This window comes from Stenella coeruleoalba (genome assembly GCF_951394435.1).
Source record: "Stenella coeruleoalba genome assembly, chromosome: 4".
In the NCBI taxonomy this organism is placed as follows: domain Eukaryota; kingdom Metazoa; phylum Chordata; class Mammalia; order Artiodactyla; family Delphinidae; genus Stenella; species Stenella coeruleoalba.
In genome coordinates this window covers 627,694-649,082 of record NC_137149.1, presented here as the reverse complement: position 1 = coordinate 649,082, position 21,389 = coordinate 627,694, and the positions used below count along the sequence as shown (strand labels likewise).

General features: G+C 47.7%; 1 protein-coding gene across 3 annotated transcripts in view; it reads right to left on the bottom strand.

Annotated features, from left to right (window-relative positions):
- The window catches only part of MAEA (macrophage erythroblast attacher, E3 ubiquitin ligase), a 31,274-nt gene extending 21,661 nt beyond the window's left edge, over nt 1-9,613 (bottom strand). For all 3 annotated transcript variants that reach the window (XM_079919869.1, XM_079919870.1, XM_079919871.1), the window contains exon 1: nt 9,532-9,613. In XM_079919869.1, coding sequence (XP_079775995.1) covers nt 9,532-9,600 — 69 coding nt within the window. In that variant the 5' untranslated portion in view covers nt 9,601-9,613. The remainder of the gene's footprint in view (nt 1-9,531) is intronic.
- Between the last annotated feature and the right edge of the window lie 11,776 nt (nt 9,614-21,389).

Genomic DNA, 21,389 nt, shown 5'->3' with positions numbered 1-21,389 from the left:
AGAATACCTTTGAAACACAAGCTTCTTCCCTTTAATGAAATCCAATTTATCAGTGTTACTGTAAATAAAACTCTTTTCTTCATTTCCCTTTTCACTGTTCATTTCTAGGATACAGAAATACGAATTATTTCTATTATATAAACTGATCTTGTATCCTGCAACCTTGCTGAACCAGATTATTCGTTCTAACAGGTTTGTGTGTGTGTTGTGTACGTGTGTATTCCTTAGGACTTTGCATACACAAGATGATTTCATCTGCAAATTGAGTTTACTTACTCCTTTCCAATTTGAATGCCTGCTATTTATTTTTCTTGCCCAACTGCCCCAATTGGAACCTCCAGGACAATGCTGAATGGAAATGGGGAGTGGACATCCTTGTCTTTTTGCTGATCTTAGGGGAAAGGTTTGGTGTTTCACCACTAAGCATGATGTCGGCTGTGGTTTTCTCAGAGATGCCCTTTATCAGGTAGAGGAAGTTCTCTCCTATTCCTGGCTCGTTGAGTGTTTTTATCATGAAAGGGTGATGGATTTTGTCAAGTGTTTTCTCTGCGTCTACTGAGGTGATCATGGGTTTTGTCCTTTATACTCTTAGTATGGCATTGCGTTGACTTTTACATGTTGGGCCAACCTTGCATTCCTGGGGTAAAGCCCACTTAGTCACGGTACATAATCCTTTTCATACGTTGTCAGATCCAGTTCGCTGGCACGCTGCTGCGGATTTGAGCGCCTACATCCATCCGTAAGGACTGGTGTGTAGTTTTCTTGTGGTATTGTCTGTCTGGTTTTGGTATCAGGGTAAAACTGACCTCACAGAACAAGCTGGGAAACTTCCTTCCGCGTCCATTTTCTGGCTGTTTGTGAGGCAGCAATGTTAACTCTTTTTAAAACATTTAATAGAATTCACCAGTGAAGCCATCATGTCCTGGGGTTTTTCTTTATGGGAAGTTGTTTTTTTTTTAATCTTTTTACATGGTATAGGCTATTCAGCCATCATTTTTACAAAAGGGTGATTTTATGCGGTTCAACTCAACACATTCTTCCTTCTACATATTTTCTGTTTGTATTCCTCACCCAACACTCAACAAGGAAGAGGGCATTGGAGCTTTCTCATCAATTTGAACCAGGTTTTTATGGTTCACATTTGGCGGATTTTTTTAAGGTTTGTTACTTGCTTTTAAATTCTGGTTTTATCTTATCTGGTTATACCAAAAAATTAAATTTGTATTAGTCAAATCTACTTAATGTTTCCTTGGTAATTTGTTTCACTACAGCTTTTAAGATCATAGAATTTCTCCATTTAATTAGTTGAATGTTAAATTATATTTCCTCCAGTACCTCTTTCCCCTTCAGTGACTCGCAAAAAGTAATCCTTCCTGTTTTCATAACTGAAGCAGAATCCGGCAAACACCCTCATCGAGACCCGTATGAAACACCTGTACTCTCATCCAGCTCCACGGCAGCCCTCCCACACCGCGCCACTTGCTTTGGTACGTGTTTCTTCAAACCTTCTCCAGTGTTTGCTGTGGGTTTTCTCACAGTATTTGCTGACAAAGAGATGCACCTTAGTTTGTTCTCATAATGTGTTCAGCCATTTTTACCAGCACAGGAAGGAAGTATTTCCCCAATGGCAGGAGGCCTTTTATCTTTCACAATTAAGAAACCTCAGAAGAGGTTTCTAAATATTTATCACAAAGCTAACAACATCCTGTAAAGTGTTGCACTGAGCCCTGAATGGCAGCAGACAGCCCTGCCTGGCCTGGAGAGCTGTGCCTCGTGTTCCGGCGTGTGGCACGGAAGTCTCACGAATCACACGCGCTCCTGGGCTGACCTCCCCGGGCACAGCACACACCTGAGGGAGGCTCACGAAGGGCAGGAGTGCTTCAAACCCCCTCTTTCAAATAGGCTTCTTGAAAACTGACATGTTGCTGGCCCACCTCTAGGGGGATGTGATGAGATGGACTTTTCACTCCGTGAAGTGCTGACAAAGCTGGAGGCGGGAAGGGCACCGTCAGCACCTCCATATTCTCCCTCCTGGGGGCAGGGTCCTCTCATCCGCGACTGCTGGTTACTCACAGGCATCTTTTCATGCCACTGGTCCACCCCAGCAAGGGCAGCACGGGTAAAACAGAACACGCTGCAAGTGCTGAGTTAGCCGGCGTGCACACAAGGCAGCCTGGCACCAGCCCTCCACGTGAGCGTCTCCAGGCCGGGGGCGGCTCAAGGACCAAACACGACACACAGAGCCCGAGCAGGCACCGTGCCGACTGTATGCATATGCAGGGGAACACTGGCTCACCTTTTCCATACAACATATAACCAAAGCCAGCAACTTTGCAACAAGGCTGCTACTTTCGCAGTTTCATAGCAGACCCTGGCGTCCAGCAGAGACACCCTTCTTGGAGCTTCCCTCATGATAAAGAAGAAAGGTCTGATCAAGCACACAGAGAAGTCAGATGGTGTCTTTCCAGCTACTGTTAGCATCTTCAAACAGAAACCCAGCACCCTCTGCCGCTGCCAGCCACGGCGCCTCCACTGGCGCCCACTGCTGGTGTGCTGCAGTCACCCGAACGCTTTACTCTTCCTGGCATTTTCCCAGGAGATGTTCTACTGGTTATTGCTGGGATGCAGAAGAGTGAGGACTTCTGTCTGCTTTTCATGTACCCAGTTACTGTGCTGACCTTTCTAATTAACTGCAGTCATTTTCTGGTTAGTTTGCTTGTGTTTCTGGGTACATAAACATATTCTGTCTCATTCGTTCTAACAGTTACATTTACTTGTTTCAATCTTACTTCTTTGGATAGAATTGCCAAAATAATATTTAATAATTCATCTGTTATTTGAAGAGTTATTTCTTCTACGCCCTCCAAAGAGCTTATAATCCCAGTGGTTAGAAACAAAGAAGCAAAACACAGTTAAGTCAAATGGCAGCGGCAGCTAAGGAGAAGAACAGAGCAGAAGAGGGGATGGTGGGACTCCCAGTCTCAATAAGGTGCTCGCACTGAGAAGGTGATACCTGAGCAGAGACGGGGGAAGGTGAGGGAATAAGCCAGACTGACATCTGGGGGAAAGGATTCTGGACAAAGTAAACAAGAGCAAAGACTCTGAGGCCCCCCATGCTGGCACATCCTGTAGCAGCGGGGAGGCCACTGTGGCTCAGTGTCCAAAGGAGTGGAGGTGGGGGAGGAGGTGGCGGGGAGGAGGGAGAGGCGAGGAGGTGGGGGAGGGGGAGGAGGACGACGTCGGGGAGGAGGTCGGGGGTGAGGGGGAGAGGTGAGGAGGTGGGGGAGGAGGACGATGTGGGGGAGGAGGTCGTGGGGAGGAGGTGGGGGGGAGGGGGAGAGGTGAGGAGGTGGGGGAGGAGGACGACCTGGGGGAGGAGGTCGTGGGGAGGAGGGGAGGGAGGTGGGGGAGAAGGTCGTGGGGGAGGACGTGGGGAGGAGGGGAAGGGGGAGGCGAGGAGGAGGGGGAGGGGGAGGGGAGGAGGACGACGTGGGGGAGGAGGGAGAGGGGGCCAAGTCATGTGGCCCCGGAGGGCCACTCTAACAACCTTGGACTTTACCCCGAGTAAGACGGGAGGCTGCCAGGAAGAAGCACGGGCAGTGCTGGGGACAGCTGGGGGCTCCTTCAACAACCCGGAGAGGGCCTGGTTTAGGCCACGGTGGCAGAGTGAAAAGGATGTGAGGACAGGCTGGATGTGAGCTCTGAGAACGGAGGGGTCGAGGCTGGCTCCAAGGTTCCAGCGTGAGCCAAACGGGATGGGAGCGCTGTCCGCCACTGAGACCAGGAAGACGGGGGAGCGGGTTTGCGGAGGAGTTGGGTAAGACAACGAGTTCAGACTTCCACATGCTGAGACACCTTACAGACCCAAGAGGGGACGTCTGACAGGCTCCCGGGTCCAAGGCTCTGGGGCTGGCGAGGGGATCCAGCTGGGAGTCATCGGTACACACGGGGGTCCTCAAACAAGGTCACCAAGTCAGCGAGCAGTCCCAACAAGGAGGATGAGGGGCGGCTGTGAGTCTGGGAGGAGCCAGGCGTGCGTGGTGTCACGGGAGCCGCCTGGGGCCCTACGCCGGGAAGGAAGGGCAGCCTGTGGCACACGTGGTGAGAGGTGGGGGCGAGCACCAGACGCTGTCAGGGGCTCAGGCAGCCCCATGGGGTCACCTGGAGACCCTGGCCAGAAGCCTGCCAGGGATTGCTGGGGCAAAACCAGCCCGGAGGCCGCTCGTGAGACCGGGAGGTGGCCATCTCGAAGGGGGTGCCGGAGGGTGCTGTCCAGCTGTCACCTAGAAGGTCACGGCATGCACACCGTGAGTGGACAGAGGGGCAGGGCGCAGACACTCCTCCCCGGCAGCTGAGCCCTGAAGGAAGGAGAGAGGGGTGCGGGCCGGGGTGGGGGGGTGAGAAAAGAAACTCCGAAGGCTGCCACACCCGGAATGCCGCTCGTGGACAAGAGTGAGATGTGAATGTTTACGGGATTTCTGCCCAGACAGAAGAGATGCTCGCTCGGCCAACAGCTACCGCCGGTGCCCCCCACGGGCCAGGAGCTCTTCCAGGCGCTGGGAGGGCAACAACCGCCCCGACACGGCCCCTCACTGAGGACCAGCGTCCCAAGGGGGCATCTGACAGAAAAAGCGCCAGAGGGTGACCGAAGCCAGAAAGAAAACCCCAGGGTGAGGGCCAGAGCGCAGGGGCCGCAGGGCCGGATCCGGCTCAGGGCGGTGGCCTGGGGCCACGTGGGCAACGACACGTCGGCAGTGCCCTGCCTAGCCGGCTGGTGGAGCGCTAGGAGGCCGGCTCCCATGTGCAGAGACCTGGGAGGGACACAGGATGGGGCGAGGAGCCGGGGGAGGTCTGGCTCAGATGGGGCAGGGCACGGGGGCCGCTGTCATGATGGGAAAGGGGACAAGGCCAGGCCCCAGGGGCTGCGTGTGGTGGCAGGGGAAGGCTGGCTCTGTGGACAGTGAGACCATCGACCCAGCTGGGGGTTTTCTCCCCTCGGCCACATTCTGCGCGATAGTCCAGTTATCAAACTACTCAGCAATATTTAGTTGTTAACTATTGGTTAGTAGTGATTGAAACAGTGAATAATTCTGGTTTTCAAAAGGTTGTAAAAAACGTACACCTGAAAATAACCAACTGTTACCCCGGTGGAAACTGCTTGGCCAGGTTCAGGTCAGCATCAAACATCCCACCTCAGCCTGCCCGAGGCCTTTTCCCGGCCCGTCTTCCCACCCCGCCCCCCGGCCCGTGTCGCCAGCCAGGCACTCAGTGGCCCCTGCCCCCTTTGCAGGGCTCTGGGGACGTCCGAGCTGCCTTGCTGCAGTGGGACCGTGAGCCTTCCGTGTCAGGGTTGCCAAGACTTAAACTCAACCCACATGGCTCCTCCCCGAAACACGCCTCCCCGGCCACCCCCAAACAAGTGCGCTGAAACCCTGTGTCCCTCGTTTAATGCCTCCTGCCACCAAGCGTGTGACCAGGACGGGGCCTCACCCGTCTCTCGGGGACCCCCTCTCCAGGGTTTGTTCCGAGAGTTCCAAGAGCGCAGATGTCACGTGCTCAGTGATCATGGTGGTTACAGACCCGGCGGAAGCCAGGGGCCCGAGGCGTGTGTGGTGGCCACACGGCTCCCCCACCAGCTCTGCCACCACCTGCCCAGGGCTGAGGGTCAGCGCTGGCTCCAACAGCCCACCCCTTACAGAGAAATGGAGATTAGAAAGCCCTTTCCTCTCCAGACTTGAAATCTGCTTAAAACACTAACCATACTTAAAAACACAAGCAGCGAGCAGGGACCCCTCACGTCAACCCACGTCTCTCCGGCAGGGCCCGGCACGGAGGACGCAAGGACAGGACATGCCACCAGGTCGCCTTTGTTTGGTCAAACGTCCCTCCAGCGACAGTGAGAGAGAGGGGAGCGCGAAGCCAGGAGGACGCGCGGCACACACTTCAGAGAGGGGCACGCAGCGGAGCTCTGGGTGTGCAGGGCTCTGGAAGCCAAGGCCACGTGCGGGCTCTTTCAGCTGAGAACAAGCACTGCCCTGAAGGTGTGACGAGGCTGCAGCCTGAGAAGAAGGCAATCATGACGCAAGCAGCTGCGGACCAGAGACGGCCAGCGTCTGAGGGAGGGACTGGCTCACTCGGGAAATCACAAAACCTAAAGTAGAAAGAGGTTAGGCCCCAGCCATGGCCACCACCTGGGACACAGCATAATCAGATACTTGTCTCAAAAGTCCAAACACTTTATGCTACCAGCGTCTCTCAAATTTGAGAACACGTGATTCCCCCAAGCCAGGCTGAGGCCAAGTTTGTAAAACCGCACTGAAAGTTATAACTTTAGCATGTAACTGGCGCACAAACTTTCTACAAGTACAAAGCCAGGATTTGAAATTGCAGGGCAGTACTTGGTCAACAACACTGTCACCACATTAAAAGCAGCAGATTTTTTCAAAGACACAGGAGAATCTGCCTCCAGGCCCAGCTGGGAGCAACGGCCACACTCCCAGCCTGTCACATGTGGCGAGGAGGGGACGGCTGGGAGAGGGGCTGGGGAGCCAGGATGAGGCTCCAGGTGAGCCCAGAGATGGGTCCAGGTGAGCTCAAGGGGAGGAATCAGGGTCCAAAGCAGGTTTCCAGCGACGATGCCAGGTCCCTCCCCTGGGCTGAGCGAACTCCCACCTGACCTGGACGGTGACAAAGAAGGCCTCTAAAATATGATTTTCCTTCAGCTATCCAAATGAAAAAACAGAAATAAAAACTCCAAAAACGAATGGGATAACTAGCAAAGTCATTTGGAGAATAAACACAAATTGCTTTTATACTCAGAAAAAACTTCTAAAAACATAATTAGAACAGGGTTTCCAGTTGATGAGGGTGGATCACGCACTCGAGCTTCCATTTCTCCTTCCCTGAGGCCTGAGGGGCACGGCCCACAACCCCACACACTGCAGGGAAAGGTGCCAGCCAGGGCCAGAGCACCAGGTGCCCGGACACGCCCGCTGCAGTAAGAACAAGTTCCCCACAGCAAGGTGCAGACCAGTGGTTCTCATGGGGACCACCTGCGCCCCCAGCCCAGGACAAGCGGCAAAGCTAGAGGCACCCAGAGGCGTGCTCCCGCCGCCAAGACGCATCCATACGTCCACAGGCCCCAGGGGGAGCAGGGGCTCCGGGGGAGAGGGCCCGGGTCAGGGCGAGCCGGGAGCCGCCACCAAGGGCCGCTCCACCCTCTGGCCACTCTGCCAGGAGAGAAGAGCAGAAGAGCTTACCAGCCCTGAGGCTATGACGAGGCTGCCCAGCCCTCCAACAGGGAGGAGTCCCCATCCTGTGTGAAGGGGACTTGCCGGCTGCACGCTCGTCCCTGCTACCCTGCAGGAGGAGCTGCCTTCAGACTAGAGAAGCACAACCTATGCCTTCCAGAATGCCCACCCTCAGCCCTCACCCCCTGCCCCCCTGCCCTGTCCCCCTGCGCCCCCTGCCTCTTGACTCTCTCCAGACCATGAACAGCACAGCTCCCGAGCCAACAGCTCTTCCCATGTTCCTGGTGAAACTTCCTCATTATCCAGTAGAAATTACTCCTGATAAAAATGTTAACTCAGCAGTGACACACATGTCAAGAGAACAGAGGAATTATCCTGTGGGATCTAAATAATCTGTCAGGGAAAACGCAGATAGTACCTTGCAAAAATTCTACTTTTGAAAATCATTCCAGAAAAGAAGTAAAATTTCTTTATTTGGCAAGCTCACTTGAAATGATACTATAATATTTCTTGGGACTTCCCTGGTGGTGCAGTGGTTAAGAATCCGCCTGCCAATGCAGGGGACACGGGTTCGAGCCCTGGTCCGGGAAGATCCCACATGCCGCGGAGCAACTAAGTCCATGAGCCACAACTACTGAGCCCGCGTGCCTGGAGCCCGTGCTCTGCAACGAGAGAAGCCACCGCAATAAAGAGTAGCCCCCACTCGCCGCAACTAGAGAAAGCCCACGCGCAGCAACGAAGACCCAATGCAGCCAAAAAACAAAAACAAAATCCTTTACCTCTAGAAGTATCTGCCTAACTACATTAATCAAAGCCTGTCTGATAAGTCTGCAACTCAGACTCCGTTCACGGTTATGAAACGCGAGAGCACGACTCGGAGGAGGGATCCTGCCTGTCCGGTGTTCCCCACATTCACCACCACAGTTTTCATCCCTGAACCTTCTTGTCTGTCCGTCAAGCGGCAGGCCCGGCAGGGGCTGAGGGAGACCAAAGCTCACAGTCAGCGGTTCCCACTCACACCCCTTTGTTTTGGTCGGTGCCTCGGGCAGCAGAGAATCGTGGCCTATGAGCCGCAGGGTCTTGGGGAGTGGAGTGTCAGAACAGCACGCCCTACACCTGCGGTCCAGCAAACAGGCATCTGGCTCAGGCCGGCAGCGCTTCCCTTCCTTCCCTTCAGCTACCTTCCCACAGCCAGAGCCCTCTCTTCACCCTGAGCCGACCCAGGCGCCAGGAGTAAACAACCTCAGAGGCGTTGAGGACCCTCCCGAGGTCTCCCAGGAAGTGAACGCAGAGCTCACAGCAACCTGGCCACACCGCACCCCCCCTCTGTCACCACTGACGTGGACAGGGATGCTGGGTCCTCCGGGAGGAGAGATGCGACGTGGCCCCCGGGAAAGGAATTCAGACGCACGTAGGATCGGCCGCAGCTCTCCTGGGAATGTTATAACCTTGAGCGTTGAAGGAATTTACTCCCAGGTGCTTCGCTGTAGTCAATCACCATCGAATCCTCTACTAACTAGGGAAGAACTAGCACCGACCCCTCTCCCGGGAACACCGATTTCATCCCAGCGTTAAGTCGACTTGCCTCAGCGACCATCCAAGGTCACCCAACTGGCGACCGAGTGGCAAGGGCTGTATTTCAGGTTTGGTGACGCCCTGCAAATGGGTTCCCATTGGGTCGTGAGGTCTCTCCTCACAGGTTCCCTAATTAGAGGCTGGAAGCCATCCATCAACACCGTCTGACACGAGCTTCCGGGAGGATAGCTGGACACCAACCGCCCTTCACGGTGGGCACTCTGGCTGGGCGCCCGCGACCCCACAGCCCTGAGACCCCAGCCTCCAAAGTCGCCAGCCTGTCTACGACCAGGACTGTCGCTGATGCAGTTCACGGTATTATAGGACGAAGGGGCCACAATCGGGCTCCGGAGGGAGAAGCGGGGCGCCAGGCAGACGCGCTCCCCGCCCTGTCACGAAGGCAGGAGGGAGCATGGATGGCCAGACGCCACACCCGCCCGGCCCTCAGGTCCCCTGCCCCCGGGGAGCCCGGCCGCCAGCCCAGGACCCCAGAGAGACGGGCCCCCAGCCCCTGGGGAGCCAGGCCCCCAGAGTCCGGCCCCCGGGGAGCCCAGCCCCCAGATCCCCGGCCCCGGGGAAGTCCGGCCCCCAGACCCCCGGCCTCCGCCCGGCGCCCCATGCCGCCCTCCGGCCTTCGCCCCGCCCCTCCCCCTCCCCTCAGAGGCCGCCCGGCCAGGCGCGGGCGCCCCCCGGCCGCAGACCCCACCTTGAGGGTCGGATACTCCTGCACCTTCAGGGTCATGGAGAGCTGAGCCGCGGACTCTTGCACCGCCATCTTGGACCGGCCAAAACATTAGCGGGCGGAGCGGAAGCGCGGCGCGCGGCACGCCGGGTAGTGACGTCGCGGGGCGGGGCGGGCCGATGCCTGCACCAATCACGCCCGCCCCCGCCCCGTGGCGGAGGATGGGCGCCGAGAGGCGTCCACTCCACCCAATCATCGCCGGTCTTTCTCTCGTTCAGCCAATCAGAGGGAAGCATGGCTGGGCGTGGTCTCTCCTTGAACTTGGGGCGGGGCGGGGCGGGGCGGGGCGGGGCGGCTTCTCTCCACCCGTCGCTCGCTTGCTGCCCCAGCCCCAGTGCTACCTTCCCAGAGCGCCCCCGGGGGTTGAGGGCCGGGGTCCTGCTAGGAGCGCGGCTATGGGGGTGACTGGGCTCGCGTGGGGCGGCCCCTGGAGGCAATGACCCCTCCCTCCTGATTAGGAGCCCTCCTTGCAGTGACCCCGCGTGGTAGTCGTGGCCAGAATGTCTGCAGGCCACGGGTGCCTGTCAGCCGGCTACTTTCCATGGGCCCCTCTCCGCAGAGGAATGCGTCTGGAGCTTGACACGGAGCCGCAGGTTCCCGCTGAGGAAGAGGAGAACTGAACTGGTTAAGGAAAGAGGCTCCCACAGTGTAACAAGGACCCGGTGCGGGGAGAGCATCCAGCATCCCTGGCGTCCACACAGATTCTAGTTTCCTTTCAACCACTTCACATTCTTATTCCCTTTTATTCCTTTTAAAAATAGAAATTAAATTAGGTTTCACTAGTTAAGAGAAGACTTTCAAATTAAGCCACATCTCACACTCATTTCTGAAACGATTTTTTAAAAAGAAATATTAAGTTTAGCATTGAAAAAAACACCTAAGGCGACACAAGAAAGCCACTGTCGCAATGGGAGCCACTCGGACTCTCTACCCTCACCCCCACCAGCCCCCACGCCCTGCAGCATTCTAGCAGAATCATGGCAATAACCGAACCACGGGAGGATGAGAAGCTTCCTGTCCTGGATAAAACCAAGTTCCTGGAACCTGATCACATCAACCAGAGTAACAGCATCAAGGCAATCAGAGCCTGTGCAGCTCAAGGCTAAGCTCAAGCCTCTGTCAACTGTAATAATATGACAGCCAGTTATTTCACCAACAAAAGGGAGTTTACTCAGGAATAGTGGAGGAACTTCGATTCGGAATATGCAAACAAGGACAGACCACAAGCAAACCCAGGGAACAAGAAATGGGGACTTGCTTTTATAGGGAAAAGGAGGAGTTGGGAGGGGCTGTGATAACGGAAGAGTCCATTGGAAGAGCTGGGGGGGGGAGCATGGAGGCTTCCCATTGGCTGAGCTGCTGCAGTCTCTGATTGGCTGGGCTCTGGGGGGTGGGGTTGGAGGGAAGTTTTCTTATTCCTGCTGGATAGTAGGTAGAGGCATCTTCCTGTTTGGGATAATTGACATGCATGGTGGGTGTGAGGGCACCCACTGCGGGCCTGTCCTGACTCCAAAGGTTAGTGGAATGCTCCTTAATTAATTCTACATTTTCCCCTTTTGCTCAAGATCTTTCCTTGAAAGCATCACTGATCAAGAGTCAGGATCTCCTCACCTAGTGGTTTGCCCCAGTTAACTTAAAACCAGTAATTAGGGTCAGCATTTGGATCTTCAGAGGCTCTCATTTTAAAGAGGCAGGTTTTCATGGAGGAGGAGAGAGGAAGGTGGTGTTGGGGGCAGGGCCTGAGCACAAGATGGTTTCTAGGGGCAGAGTCTGAGGCAAAGGGAGTGGGAAGACACATAAGACCCTACCTGAGACAAAGAAATTGGGGTCGGGGGGGACACAAGAAGCACAAGGCTTTGGAAGCCATTTTGTTCTCCTTTTTTTCTTTGCTTTTTTTTTTTTTTTTTGGTTGTTTCAGCCAATTTAGAAATGGTATCTTGCAAAGAAGCAATTTTACAGTTTTGTGCATGTTTGGAAGCTTCTGGTTACCAGTGAAAACAAATATGCCATTCATTTTGTTTAATTTTAGAACCACGGTCCTCCAATGTAATCTTAAGAAAAACAAGTTTAGGGAGATTGAACCTTCCCCATAATGGCCACTGTAATTCCAGATTACTTTTGGTTTGTTCAGCCCACTTAGCTAAAAATGGGCATGTGGGGAATCCATAGTTTTTTAAAAATTATTAATTAATTAATTAATTAATTAATTTTTGGCTGCATTGGGTCTTTGTTGCTGCATGCGGGCTTTCTCTAGTTGCAGGGAGCAGGGGCTACTCTTCGTTGTGGTGCACGGGCTTCTCATTGTGGCGGCTTCTCTTGTTGCGGAGCACGGGCTCTAGGGCACGTGGGCTTCACTAGTTGTGACATGTGGGCTCAGTGGTTGTGGCTCACTGGCTCTAGAGCGCAGGCTCAGTAGTTGTGATGCATGGGCTTAGTTGCTCCATGGCATGTGGGATCTTCCTAGACCAGGGCTCGAACCCATGTCCCCTGCATTGGCAGGTGAATTCTTAACCACTGTGCCACGAGGGAAGCCTGGATCCATAGTTTTTAAACATGAAACTGGCTGGAGTCCCTGAAGGAGGGCTGCCCTCAAAACATTTAGGTGACTGGGATCCCATTTCCCTTAGTTCTCCTGGAAACCCAATGAAGTTGCTAAAGTCCTAGCCCAGATTCCAAAAGGAATAAAACGAATTCCTAGAACACAGCTCAATCCCCCCAAAAGAATCTTGTCACTCCATGCTCCAGACAACAACTGAGTACTCACTAAAGGTAAAGTCTTGAACTGGAATGGACAAAACTTTCCCCCTGAAACAACAAAGACTTTCCAGATCCCAAATAAAATTGGAGAGCTCAAAATGCAAAAAGAGCAAAACTTGAAGTCTAAGAAGAGATTCACCAAAACGAAAGCAGGTGGCAATTCATGGAAGTGATGAGCACAAGGGGCTCAGTGTGAGTACCTTGCTCAATTCTGGGGGCCATTGCCTCTCGGGATTTGATGCCTTCAGATCCCACTTCTGACACCCTGTTCCTGCTGGTGAACAGACACAGAATGGTGAGCTTGTCCATGCTAATTTCTGGAGTGTGTGAAAGTGAGAAGGATAGAGATGGATTCCTGTGTATGGTACATGCCCCTCAGGAGACATTTGGAATGAAATTGTTGGTGTAAGCCTAGAAAAATGCATCTGTTCTAGAATTTGTTAAACACTTGCCAAGGGAAAAAAGGGATGTTACCAACTGAAATTGATCAGTTCATCTAATCACAGATCATAAGAACAGTAGTGTTCCCGCTTAGGAGCTTTAGGAAATTGTTTTTGTACTTCAAGCAGAAAAACTCTTCACTTCAACAGTATGAAATGAGCACATGCAGCTTTGGAAAACTGTATTGTTTAACCTAGGCTGTCTTGTTTACAAATTTCAGAAGTATAAAAATAAAATACTCTGGGGACTTCCCTGGTGGCACTGTGGTTAAGAATCTGTCTGCCAATGAAGGGGACACAGGTTCGATCCCTGGTCTGGGAAGATCCCACATGCCGCAGAGCAACTAAGCCCATGAACCACAACTACTGAGCCTGTGCTCTAGAGCCCGCGTGCCACAACTACAGAAGCCCACGCCCCTAGAGCCCATGCTCTGCAACAAGAGAAGCCACTGCAATGAGAAGCCCACACACCACAACAAAGAGTAGCACCTGCTCGATGCAACTAGAGAAAGCCTGTTGCACAAGGTTTCCCTTTTCTCCACATCCTCACCAACACTTGTGATCTTTTATCTTTTTCATAAGAGCCATTCTAACAGGTGTGAGGTGATATCTAATTGTGCTTTTGATTTGCATTTCCATGATAATTAGTGATGTTGAGCATCTTTTCATGTATCTGTTGGTCATTTGGGTGTCTTCCTTGCAAAAATGCCTGTTTAATCTTTCTGCCCATTTTAAATGGGTTTTTTGTTTTGTTATTGAGTGGTATTAATTTTTTAATAGATTTTGAATATTAACCCCTTATCTATGTTTTGCAAATATTTCTTCCCAGTCCATAGGTTGCCTTTTCATTTTGTTGATGGTTCCTTTGCTGTGCAGAAACTTTAAGTTTGATATAGTCCCACCTGTTGGTTTTTTCCTCTGTTGTCTGTGGTTCTGGTGTGATACCAAAAAAAAAAAAAAATCATTGCCAAAACCAATGTCAGGGAGCTTCTTCCCTATGTTTTCTACTAAGAATTTTAGGGTTTTGGGTCTTACATTTACATCTGATTCATTTTGAGTTAACTTTTTTGAGTGGTGTAAGACAGGAGTCCAATATCATGGTCTGCATGTGGTTTTCCAGTTTTCCCAGCACTGTTTGTTGAGGAGACTATCCTTTCCCCACTGGATGTTCCTGGCTCCTTATCAAATATTAGTTGACTGTATATGCAGGGGTTTAATTCTGGGCTCTCTATTCTGTTCCATTGGTCTATGTGTCTATTTTTATGCCAGGACCATGTTGTTTTAATTACTATAGCTTTATAGTATAGCTTCAAATCACGGCCAACTCTTTCTAGAAGGGTTTCTACTCAACCAGAGAAGGTCTTTAAGCCTAATTTGTTGAACATGCCTGCCCCCCAAACACATTGGCCGTAATAGTTGGCAAAAAAGCAGGGTGAATGGGAGTGTATGAGAACACTCTGAACTGCTGTTCAAGATTCCTGATTCCTAATGAGTGAAGGCCGGGTCAACACTGTCACAACATTAGGGAGTTCTTTGGGGTTCTTTCTCTAGACAGTTACACACAGAAAAACGCCACTGCTCAACAGGAACCTTGAATAATTTATAAATTGGCCTACTTTCTTAAAAGGCCCAGAGAAAAAATTGAGTGACATTTCTTCTGTTTTGGATTTTCTCTGATCTAAGAGTTCAAACTAGTTCCTGCTTTGATAAAGTTGTCTTAGTTTCATTCCTTAGGACAATGGTAGGAACTACAGAACACTGAACCTAAAAGCACTGATGTTCAGATGCACTCCCTCTACCTTTTGATCTAAAGCTATAGATGGTCCACGTTTTATGTTAACTGGGTGACTAAAATATGTCATTAAAATTCTTATGTTTTTAAGGTTATCACCTTTAGGTCAAACAACCATCAACTGGTTGTCAATTGTGCATGTCAATAGTGAAAAAGACAGAGCAAAAGGAGAAATAGACTCTTTACAGATATTAATGTTCAGTTAAACACCCTCCAAGTCCAACCTGGGATAAATGATTGATGCTTCCTACTACCTGCATGGGGTTCACTATTTACTATTTTTGTGGGAGTATAACAGAGACAGCATAGTGAGAACACTTTGCACATGTGGCAGGTCATACTTTACTCCTGTGTATTTAGATGTTTGTGGAATACCTATGTGTTAATGGAAGGTATTTACTATGATGGAGGGGAAGCAATCTTACTGCACGTGGTCCTTCAACCCTAACCTCCCGTCACCTACTCTTGCTGCAGGCATCTGTCTACACACGTGGCTAAGTTTCAATATGTATATTTTCCCACTATGGAAAATTTTAATCGGTCTGTCTTGTTTAGATTGCATAAGTCATTATGTCTGACATTCTTGTAACTACCGTGTGATCAATAAGAAATAATGCTTTTAAATATACACACACACACAGAGGTGTGGCACATCCCACATTTTAGTGGGTGTTCATGTTATTTATAGGGTCCTTGTAACAAGTACTTTTTAAAGAGAGGATTTAGGGAAGATGGCAGAGTAGGAAGCACCTGCGAGGTGAGACTCCATCTCCCACCTGGACAATAAATGCAGGGGCAGAATCTTCCCCGTAACCATCTGGGTACTCTGGAGTCTGTTGAAGGCTTGAAATATCCAGGAAAAGCCTTGGATGGTAAATTGTGGTTCATCTTGGTCAATTTTAGTTCTTAACGCAGTAGCAGCTACCTACACTGGACCCCCTATGCTCATGGAAGACAGCTGTGCATGTGTTTCTGGAGCAGCCTACACACAGCTTGGGGAAACCAGGGTGGGGAAAAAAGACCCTGTGCAGATATTGGGGATCTGTGCTCTGATCACTGATTGCTGTTTCTGATCACAGAGGTGCAGATGAACAGGCTGGTGGCCCTTGTTGCACCTCTCTCATTGTTGCAAGACCCTCCCCCTCCAGCTGAAGTGACTTCCAGGGGCTTTAAAAGGCTGGCAGCCTTCATCCCTGTTCACTTTTTTCTTTTTCCTCTTTTGGGAGCCAGACATTCAAAAATAAATGCATATATGGGGAAAATCAGAAAATGACCATGCATGCCCAGGGAAAGGCTCAGAAATGATCTGAGAAGACCTTAAGTTTGTACCTTAGGCTTATCCTCAGCACAGAGACAGCCTATAACGATGAACAACAATAACACGAAGTAGCAAACCCAAGGGAAGGGGGATAATCTGATTTCCAGAGGTATCACATTATTAGATTCAAACGTCCAGTGTTAAGTGTTCAAAAACAACAACAAATCACAAGGCACACAGAGAAACAGGAAAGTATTGCTTATTCAAAGGAAAAAATAAATCAACATAAACTACCAATGAAAAGACCTGATGGTAGATCTTCTAGACGAAGACTTTAAAACAACCACCTTAAAGATCCTCAAAGAACTGAAAGAAGCTGTGGAGAAAGTCAAGAAAGCAATGTACAAATAAAATAGAAATATGAATAAAGACATAGAAAACCTGAAAAAGAAACCAAAAAGATATTCTGGAGCTGAAAAATACAATAACTAAAATAAAAATTCAACACATGGATTCAAAGGCAGATTTGAGCTGGTAGAAGAAAGAATCAGTGAACTTGAAGATAAGACAATGGAAATTAGTGAGTCTGTGGGACAGAAAGGAAAAGATTGAAGAAAAGTGAACAGAGCCTAAGGGACATGTGGGACACCATCAAGCAGAGCAACATTCACACTGTGGGAGTCCCAAGAGGAGAAGAGAGAGAAAAAAGGGCAGGGAGAATATTTGAAGAAATAATGGCCGAACACTTCCCAAATTTGATGAAATACATGAATATAAATATCCAAGAAGCTCAACAAAATCCAAGTAGGATGAACTCAAAGGAACCCACACTGAGACACACTATAATCAAACTTTCAAAAGACAAAGACCTTCCAAGACAAAATCTTGGAAGCACCAAGCGAGAAGCAAATCATCATACACAATCCTGAATGAGATTATCAACAGATTTCTTATCAGAAATTTTAGATGCCAGAAAACATTCTCTAACATAAATCAGAGAATTTATGTTTTCTTAGGTCACTCTCCCAAGGCAATAGAAATAAAAGCAAAAATAACAAATGGGACCTAATCAAACCTAGAAGCATTTGCACAGCAAAGGAAACCATAAACAAACTGAAAAGGCAACTTACAGAATGGGAGAAAATATTTGCAAAGGATGCAACAAATAAGGGCTTAATTTCCAAAATATACAAACAGCTCATACAACTCAATAGCAAAAAGCCAAACAACCCAATCAAAAAATGGGCATAAGACCTAAATAGACATTTCTCCAAAAAAGATATACAGATGGCCAACAGGCACATGAAATGATGCTCAACACTTCTAATTATCAGAGAAATTAAAATCAAAACTACCATGAGGTATCACCTCACACCTCACAGTCAGAATGGCCATCCTCAAAAAGTCTACAAATAATAAATGCTGGAGAGGGTGTGGAGAAAAAGGAACCCTCCTCCACTGTTTGTGGGAAAGTAAATTGGTGCAGTCACTATGGAAAACAGTATGGAAGTTCCTTAAAAGCTAAAAGTAGAGTTGCCATATGATCCAGCAATCCCACTCCTGGGCATGTATCCAGACAAAACTATAACTTGAAAAGATACATGGACCCCAGTGTTCATAGCAGTGCTACTTACAGTAGCCAAGATATGGAAACAACCTAAATGTCTATCTACAGATGAATGGATAAAGAAGATGTGGTGTGTATATACACAATGGACTACTACTCAGTGATAAAAAAAAAAGAATGAAATAATGCCATTTGCAGCAACATGGTTGGACTCAGATTATCATACTAAGTGAAGTAAGTTGGAAAGAGAAAGACAAACGCCATATGATATCACTTATATGTGGAATCTAAAATATGACACAAATGAACTTATTTAGGAAACAGAAACAGACTCACAGATATAGAAAACAAACTTATGGTTATGAAATAGGAAAGGCAGTGAGGGAGGGATAAATTAGGAGTTTAGGATTAGCAGATACAAACTACTATATATAAAACAGGTAAACAACAAGGACCTACTGTATAGCACAGGGAACTATATTCAATATCCTGTAATAAACTATAATGAAAATGAATATGAAAAGGAGTATGTATATACGTATAACTGACTCACTTTGCTGTACACCAGAAACTAACACAACATTGTAAATCAACTATACTTCAATTTTAAAAAGGTAAGTGTGGAGAAATAAACATTTGTGTGTAAATTGAAAAAAAAGAAAGAAATTAGAGGCCAGAAAGCAGTGGGCTGACATGTTAAAAGTGCTAAAGGGGGCTTCCCTGGTGGCGCAGTGGTTGAGAGTCCACCTGCCGATGCAGGGGACGCGGGTTCGTGCCCCGGTCCGGGAAGATCCCACATGCCGCGGAGCGGCTGGGCCCGTGACCCATGGCCGCTGAGCCTGCGCGTCTGGAGCCTGTGCTCCGCAATGGGAGAGGCCACGACAGTGAGAGGCCTATGTACCACACACACACAAAAAAAGTGCTAAAGGAAAAAAAAAAAAAGCCAACCAAGAACACTATACCTGCCAAAACTCCTTCAAAAGTGAGGGAGAAATAAGACCTTCCCAGATGAACAAGCTGTGGAAGGTCATGACCACTAGAAATGCTCAATGGAGTCATGCAAGTGAAATGAAAGGACACTAGACAAAAAACATATGGAGAAATAAAGATCTCAAGAAAGGTAAATACATGGGCAATTATAAAAGCTAGTGTTATTGAAACAATGGCTTGTTATTGCACTTTGTTTTCTATATTATTTAAGACATGAATACATTTTAAAAATTATTAGTTTAAAGGCTAGTATTATTGTAATTTTGACTTATAATTCCAAATCTTGTTTTCTACATAATTTAAGAGAATGATGCGCTTAAAAGAATGTATAATTTATGTTTTGTGCACATGATGTGCAATGATGTCATTTTGTGACATCAACAACCAAAAGGGGTGGATATGGAGCTGTAAAGGAGCAGAGGTCTCGTTGTCCTTGAAGTTAACCTGGTAGAAATTCAAATTAGAGTGTTATAGCTTTAGGGTATTAAATGTAACCCCTATGGGAACCACAAATAAAACAGCTATAGAATATATACAAAAGGAAATGAGAAAGGAATTTAAACATTTCACTACAAAAAAATCAACTAAACACAAAGAAAGACAGTGATGCAGGAAATGAGGAGGGAAAGCTATAAGAAAACAAATAGCACAATGACAGATGTAAGTCCCTCCCTATCAGTAATTACTTTATATGTAAATGGATTAATTTTTCTAATAAAAAGACAGATTGGCAGAATGGATAAAAACACATGCTCCAACTATACACTGTCTGCAAGAGACTTGCTTTAAATCCAAAGACTCAAATAGATTAAATTGAAAGGATAGAAAAGATATTCCTTGCAAACAGTAACCAAAAGAGAGCTGGGATGGCTATGTTAATATCAGAGAAAAATAGACTTTAAATCAAAAAAGGACATTAAATATTAATAAAAGGATCAATACAGCAAGAACTTATAACAAATATAAACATTTACACACCTAATGACAGAACATCAAAATATATGAGGCAAAAACTGGACAACTACATGTAAAAGAATGAAATTAGAACACTACCTAACACCATACACAAAAATAAACTCAAAATGGATTAAGGACCTAAATGTAAGACTGGACACTATAAAATTCTTAGAGGTAAACATAGGAAAAACACTCTTTGACATAAACCACAGCAAGACCTTTTTTGACCCACCTCCTAGAGTAATGAAAATAAAAACAAAAATAAACAAATGTGACCTAATTAAACAAAAAGCTTTTGCACAACAAAGGAAACCATAAACAAGACAAAAAGGCAGCCCTCAGAATGGGAGAAAATATTTGCAAATGAAGCAACTGACAAAGGATTAAATCTCCAAAATATATAAACAGCTCATGGAGCTCAATATCAAAAAAGCAAACAAACCAATTTAAAAAATGGGAGGAAGACCTCAATAGACATTTCACCAAAGAAGACATACAGATTGTCAAGAGGCACATGAAAAGATGCTCAACGTCACTAATTATTACAGAAATGCAAATCAAAACTATAATAAAGCGTCACCTCACACCAGAGTGGTCATCATCAAAAAATCTACAAACAATAAATGCTGGAGAGGGTGTGGAGAGAAGGGAATCCTTCTGCACAGTTGGTAGGAATGTAAACTGATATAGTCACTGTAGAGAACAGTATGGAGGTTCCTTACCAAACTAAAAATAGAGCTACCATATGACCCAGCAGTCCCACTACTGGGCATATACCTTGAGAAAACCATAATTGAAAATTACATATGTACCCCAATGTTCATTGCAGCACTATTTACAATAGCCAGGACATGGAAACAACCTAAATGTCCAACAACAGAAGAATGGATAAAGAAGATGTGGTACGTATATACAATGGAATATTACTCAGCCATAAATATGAATGAAATTGGGTCATTTGTAGAGATGTGGATGGGATTAAAGTCTGTCATACAGAGTGAAGTAAGCCAGAAAGAGAAAAGCAAATATCATATATTAACGCATATATGTGGCATCTAGAAAAATGGTACAGATGAACTTATTTGCAGGGCAGGAATAGGGATGTAGAGAATGGGCATGTGGACGTGGGGGGAAGCGGAGGGTGGGATGAATTGGGAGATTAGGATTGACATATATACACTACCATGCATAAAGTAGATAGCTAGCAAGAACATGCTATAAAGCACAGGAAGTGCAGCTCGGTGCTCTGTGACAACCTAGATGCGTGGGATGGGGGGTGGGAGGGAGGGGATATAGGTATACATATAGCTGATTCACTTCTTTGTACAGCAGAGATGAACACAACATTGTAAAGCAATTATACTCCAATAAAAAGATATATGAGGCAAAAACTGACAAAATTGAAGGGAGAAATAGAGAGTTCTGAAACGATAGTTGTAGAACCCCACTCGTAATATTGGATAGAACAACCAGACAGAAGATACATAAGGAAATAGAGGACATAAGCAATACAGTAAAGCAACCAGATCTAACAGCTGTGCACAGAACACTCCACCCAACGACAACGACATACACATCCTTCTCAAGCGCACGCGAGACACTTTCCAGGATAGATCATATGTTAAGCCACAAATTAAGGCTCAATACATTTAAAAAGCTAGATACCATAAAAAGTATCTCCTCCAACCACAACAATTGATGTTAGAAATCAATAACACAAGGAAAATTGGAATATTCCCAAATTTGTGGAAATTAAAGAACCAATGGATCAAAGAATAAATCAAAAGGGAAATTAGAAAATAATTCGAAACGAGTAAAAAAGAAAACACAACTTACCAAAAGTAATAGACCCACCAACAGTGGTGTTCAGGGGAAATGTACAGCTATAAACACATTAACAACAAGGAAAACCTCAAATCCGGGGAAATGTACAGCTATAGACACATTAGAAACAAGGAAAACCTCAAATCCGGGGAAATGTACAGCTATAGACACATTAGAAACAAGGAAAACCTCAAATCCGGGGAAATGTACAGCTATAGACACATTAGAAACAAGGAA